Genomic DNA, 6,622 nt, shown 5'->3' with positions numbered 1-6,622 from the left:
TGCGCCACGTGGGCCAATCAGGTCCTGCCAAGTGTCCCCCAGTTGGACCTCTCAGGGCTTGCCACGTGGCACACGCTTATTCGTCCATCCTGGACTTATTATGTCATGACACGTGGCATACTCCATGCCTAATGGAGAAGCCGGTCACCTAGGCCCAACTTCCGAGGGAAGCCCAATCAGCCCAAGGTTAACCTAAACCTAGATTGGCACGTTTCCCGAGGTTATAAATACCTCCCTTAATCCTCATTAAGGGGGAGGACGCAGATTACACACATTAAACACTCTCACCTAGAGAGACCCAATCACTTTAATTTCCGCATTAATTACTCCTTAATCAAGTACTAACTTGACCGTCGGAGGCGGATCTCCAATCATCCGGAGCATCCGTTTGTTTTGCAGGTACAGGCGTCCGGTTCCAGTCTCGGAATTGTAAGTCTCCCGCAGGACATCAGAAAACCCCGAAACAGTAGTGATGGGGTGGGGTGAGAGAGATAAAAAGGAGATGGAATAAAATGTACAAATGATCGGATCATTATCATTAGGCATTAGAAATCTTACATACAACGACAATTTGTGTTACGCTTCTCAATTTATCTTTAACATTCAATTTTAATTCCATACATATTATACTAAGTCTAAACGAGTAATATGAGACATTTTTACTAACAAAATTATGATACTCTTTTCAATTTGCTTGATCCATAACCAATGAATGGAGAAGCTTAGCTCACTCATAACTTTGAAGTGAATTCAGTCTTCATCAACGTAGCTAAATAAGTTCAACCTCAATTAACGTGAAAAAATTAAGGTCAATTGATATAACCTCATTTAGTGTGAAGGAAGCTTAGATTGAATGTTGTACTAATCTATAGGACTTTTTGTTCAAATTTGACTATGGTCAATTTTGTGTTACACGATAATTATTATTTTTTAATCAAAATGATTTAACCTAACAATTTAGAATTAGTCACTACTCAATCATTACACTACGTACTAGTTATTATTACCTTGAGAGGTTCAACTCATTCAAGTTTAGAAATACAATTGTTTGCATTATTTTGCAATACTCAATTTCTCATGTAATATTTGATAAGAATAGATCGAGTTTAATAATAATTCATATACACGAATACTCCTTATTTGCTCTTGAACAACCCCCGTCCTCCAAAAAAACGAAAAGATAAAGAACCTTCTTGTACATATATATATCAATCCCATGCATGGTCAAAATGATGCTTCATAATCCAAGATAAAATGACCAAATTTCATCTTTGCATATGAATGAAAGAACCAAAAGATGTTGCATTTTCTTTTGGTATAAGGTCTCTTCGAATAGAATCAATTGATTCGTTGAAAACGTAAGAATCGCCTTTCATAATATGAATAGGTTAAATTTCTAGAACAATAACTGCAACAAAGAGAAAAATCCAGTCATGGTCACATATTGTAATCATTTGCTTTTGTTCATAAATCTAAGGCAAATTAAAGCAAGGAAGTATAAAGTAAAATACCTATTTTGTCCATAAATAAACAGAAAATTTATAAATTGAATTCCAATTAGTGCATTTAAAATTATTGTGACTATATATATGAGTGGTGTATCATTCATCTTTTGCAAAAAGTTTGAAGCATGTAAAGTTGTAATGTACTGGTCAAGTAACCCTTTAATCAATATAAAGGTGATATTAATTGGCTAAAACACCCCTGTTAACTTGTGATAAGGATTTTTAAAAGCCAAAAATATACGGAGGAATAAAATACATTTAAGGGCTTCATATAAGCATTTAATGCATTTTCTAAATTAGCATTAATTTGAAAATATGACAAAGTTCCTCATAAATTAATGTAGCTACTCCGTAATATTCAATTTAACTTAATTATATTTCAATTTTTTAGGATTCTTATGACCTACATATGTCATTTTTCAATTTTATGTATTAGGGCTTAGGCCTTGTTCTATTCATCTTATTTTTGCTGAATTGAAATTCTTTTTACTAAACTGAAATTATTTTTGTTGAACTATAATTATTTTTATTAAAATGAAATTCTTTTTACCGAACTAAGATAATTATTTTTGTTGAACGAAACTTATTTTTACTGAACTAAAATTATTTTTACCGAACATTATTTATTTAAGGTGAAGTGAACAAGACCTTACATCATTGAGAGAAAAAAAAAGAATAAAAGCCTTTTTATTATCTTAATCATATGTAAAATCTAAAATCTTACTAGATACATTAATGTAATTATACGGAGTATTTAGCAACACTTACATTCTGTATCACTTTTGTCCCACTTGATTCTGTTCTCTCTTTCGATGTCAAGTTCATCTTCTTCTTCTTCTTCATCATAGTTGCTACTTTCTGTTTGTAAATTCCCCAAATACCTCTTTTTTGACATATTTGGACAAGAGCTTTGAGGATATATCTTCTTTCGAAGCATTGCTCTCAAGATCTACAAGATTTATCGAACAATCATTATTCATAAATCCCTAGTCACATAAACGTATTTTACTTTTTATAAAATAGTTTAAACTGACAAGTAATAATACATTGATATTTTTTAATTGACAGATTATAGAATAAATAATAAAAGTGTTGTGTATGGTTACCTTACTAATTCTCGACTTAGGGACCATAAGAGTTGGATCTTTTAGACTACGTGTTGGACCCATCCCTCCAACACCACAAATGAACGCCTTCTTAAGGAGGAATGTCAATGACTTTTTACCAATAAGTTTACTACCATTGTTGTCTATGTACACATCTTTGGCTTTATTGTTGTTAGACACGACCATTGTATCATCATGTTCATAGTCCGGTTTGTCTTCGTCCTCATCTTCGTCGTCCTCTTTTCTATTAGCATCTAAACTAGATAAACAATTGAGATCATTTGAGGACATTAACGCGTTCAACTCCTTTTGAAGCTCTTTAACCTCTTCCAATGTGAAGTCAAGAATAGGGTTTTGAGATGAAGGAGAATTCTCTTTAACATTATCATCTTTTGATGATTTATTAAAAAGTGTACCAATTGATAGAAATCCTTGAGGCCAATCACTAAACTCCTCTTTTTGAGCTCCTAATCGTGGAGTTTGATCTATAGAAATGGGACAATATAATTGGTTAGTGAAGTATTTTTCCCAAAAACATGGCAAAAGATCTAACTATATACTACTAGAAAAGTACATGTAATTAAACAAGGATTAGGACATGAAATTAAATCTAGGACCACCTTAACTATCTACATTGCCCAACACTACTGTACCAGGGAAAAAAATAGAAAAAATAAATAAATAAAATGGATATGTTTGTACAAAAATCTTGTAAATTTCTTATAGATCAGATGTATATGTCAACGCATGTCAGCAATGCAACTCTCTCAGAACCCCTGAAATATGATGGGTTTAATAGATTAAATTATTAGACACGCCTTGATCAAAAGCTAAAAATTGATTACTCGTAACTTGATCCACATAAGATATATACAACAGATACACTAGATATATCCAGGGGTGGAGGAACTCACTTTTGTTAGATGCATGAACCTTTGTATTACTAGTATTGTTGCTTTGTGATCTTCCATTGAACTTGCCATGCATCCAGCCGAAAAGCTACATAAACAAGTAAAACAACAACACAAACAAAAATACTGATTTATAAGAATAAAATCTACACACAATATATAAAATTAATTCAACATTCCAAAATTTGGTACATGCATTTAAATTTATAAATATTTTAACAACATACCTTCATTATTATTAGGACAAATGATATTCTTGAATTGAAGCAATAAGAAATATATAGTTGAAAGTAGGCTTACAAAAGAAAAAAGTGTTTGAAAATAAATATAGAGTTTTGTTAAGCCAATGTGAGCTAAATAAGTAGGACAACATTATATAGAAGTGAGCTTTCATGGGAAAATTCCATAGCCAAATCACTAGTTGCTAATTTGGTTCAAGTTCCCATGTCATGCATTTTGTCGCTTTCCAGCTTTCTCTAAACTCTTTCTTTAATTAATTATCATAATATCATTTTTTTTGTAAAGAAATATCTTTTTTTTTGGAGGAATATATCTTAATATCTTAATTAATTTAACTAGTTCCATCTCAATTGTCTCACCTAAAAAAATAAAATACAAGAAAATTACTAGTATTTGATCACCTCAATCGTCTACATGATCCTTATGGTATTTCATTTTCCAATTATTATAAGTTTTTAATTAATTACCACCATTTTTACAACATTGGATTGGTTGTATTGTGATAAGCCCGGCCCCTTGTATTCTATAACCACTTATAAACTTGTCAACATATAACATAATATATTATTCTATTTGTATCTAATTTTTAATAGTCAATCAAATCACCATCTAAACTAATATAAGTAACTTGAGATATAAGGAGTAAAAGTTTAAATAAAGTTTGGGATATGATCCCTTAGCTTACCATTTACCATCTTCTTTGATTTTTTTTGCTATTTCTATTCTCCTGTACGCAAAAACCCTAATTCCTATTTTTGATAAAATTCTCAATCATAATTGATTGATCATAACTATCATATTTTTTGCTAGAGATACATAATAATATAATTTTGGATCTTGAAATTGGATGCCGGCATCTTAAAATGAATGAGCTATGGCAAAATTATTAAATATATGTCATATCCTTAATTATGAGGGATTGAGCCAATGTTCATTAGCAAGTTTAATTCAAGCCCTTTGTCACATGTATACATTTAAGCATTAATAGTCTAATCTCTCTCGTTTTAAATTATATTTTGGCTATATATTAAGGGTGTGTTCTATCACCTAATTTTCACTTATCTAAACTTATCTTATCTTATCTGAACTTACCTATATAAACTTATGTGAACTTATTAAAACTAAATAGTTTAGTTGTAATTTGAACTTGATAGCCCTTACTAACACTTACTTTATTTTTCCTCAACTAGACTTATATGAACTTAGTTGAGCTTATTAGACCTGAAAGACCGAAATAAATAAGCTAAGTGAAAATAAGATAAACAAAACAGATCCTTACTAGCTAGTAGTCCTTGCTTTTATAACTACCAAACCTAATGCATGCAATCTTTACCATTAGAAAAAATCAATCTTACATTTCCAATATAAAAAAGTATTTGAAAAAAAAAAACTAATTAAATTATTATTACCTTACTATTTGAACCCATGCATTCACAATCCACTTTGCATAGACAATAAACATAAGCTAGCTACTAAGCATTTACTTCCACAGAGTTTCTTGCTAGTTTCCGATCCAAAACTTCAACTTTTTGTTCAAAAAACAATATCTTGCTCATAGTATGAAGACAAACAGAAAGAGTTTGCAAACTAAGGAGAATATTTTTGAGGGAATTTGATTAATTTTGATGAACAAGATGAGGTAACCCTAATGTTTATGGTATGGACAGAAATAAAGGAAGTGGGGGTGTGTACTATTTCACAGCTCATGGGACTTCTAATTTGGGGGGTGCATGCCCCATGCTCAATTATCATGAAAACAACCCTAAGTTGTCCACCAAAAATGCTCAATAATTGTGTGCTACACCTTGCTTTCTATGCATTTTCCTACTCCATCATTTATATGATCTTGTCTATGATCAAGACAAGAATGTAATGTTCATACATATAATAATATACTATTGTGGTCAATTATATCCAAGGGTCCAGGAAACTTTAATTATATAAATTTGTGAATAGCTAGCTAGTAGAGTGAGATGTCAATTCATCTTACGAGTGTTATTGTTGACTTTATTTTACTGATAGATGATACTCCCTCCGTCCCTAAATTAGATTCCTCTTTCTAGCATTTATTCCTCACATAATAGAGAGAAAGAGGAATGTAATTTAGGGACGGAGGGAGTAGCATTGTTTGATTAATGATTTTTAAAAGTGTAATTGGATGAAGACACTTTATTTAATGTGATCAAATAACGAAAATTCATGTTTGGTTACGATTCTCAATTGGGTGGTGATTTGTGTGTGATAGATAGTTATGGATTAGAAGGTGGTTTGTTTTTTATTTGTGTAGAACATAGACAACAAACTACATATAGATGATAACTAAAATTATTTTTTTTGTTCTGCCCATAACCTTGGAAAAGCAGTCGAGTTGAGCACGGAATATAGTCCCAAAAAAGCTAACTAAACCATCCTTTTACAGGCCGGAACGGACTAGATTTGATTAGGTCTAGCTCTAATTAGATAATAAAAAATGAATAAAGGTGAACATGACTTAAAAAAACAGATGAAAACGAAACATGAGTAAAATTCACAAAAAAGAAGGAATTATTTGTTACATTAGTTATAATTACTTTTCTCTTTTAGCCCTATTATTTCTCTTTGACAACTTCATGGATTGTTACATCAATTGATCTAGCTTGTGATTGCTACATTAGAGGTACTTTATTTCTTCTCTATTACTCCCTACGTCCCTTTACTTTTGCTCCATTTCCATTTAATTTTAAGGTCAAACTTTAAAAACTTTGACCATTAATTATTACTGCTAATTTATAAAAGATTATATAGTCATGAATAGTCTTGTTAAATTTGTCTCAATGTAATTTTATTAAATATTATATTTTTTATAATTTTTACGTGTAAG

General features: G+C 30.9%; 1 protein-coding gene across 2 annotated transcripts; it reads right to left on the bottom strand.

Moving 5' to 3' along the window:
• Positions 1-963: 963 nt before the first annotated feature.
• LOC110715794 lies at positions 964-5,510 on the bottom strand. 2 transcript variants are annotated; one of them, XM_021894406.1, is made up of 5 exons: positions 5,172-5,510; positions 3,526-3,610; positions 2,612-3,096; positions 2,274-2,454; positions 964-1,408 (listed from the first exon to the last, which is right to left on the bottom strand). In XM_021894406.1, exons 1-5 carry the CDS (start codon positions 5,187-5,189, stop codon positions 1,389-1,391), a joined length of 789 nt encoding a protein of 262 aa, XP_021750098.1. In that variant the 5' UTR covers positions 5,190-5,510; the 3' UTR covers positions 964-1,388. The 2 variants fall into 2 exon arrangements, with proteins under 2 accessions (XP_021750098.1, XP_021750099.1); XM_021894407.1 differs by lacking the exon at positions 5,172-5,510 and adding an exon at positions 3,750-3,880.
• Between the last annotated feature and the right edge of the window lie 1,112 nt (positions 5,511-6,622).

The sequence above is a fragment of the Chenopodium quinoa genome, unplaced genomic scaffold (assembly GCF_001683475.1).
Source record: "Chenopodium quinoa cultivar QQ74 unplaced genomic scaffold, ASM168347v1, whole genome shotgun sequence".
In the NCBI taxonomy this organism is placed as follows: domain Eukaryota; kingdom Viridiplantae; phylum Streptophyta; class Magnoliopsida; order Caryophyllales; family Amaranthaceae; genus Chenopodium; species Chenopodium quinoa.
The sequence above is the reverse complement of the archived record's forward strand: the minus strand, read 5'-3'. Positions and strand labels throughout refer to the sequence as shown.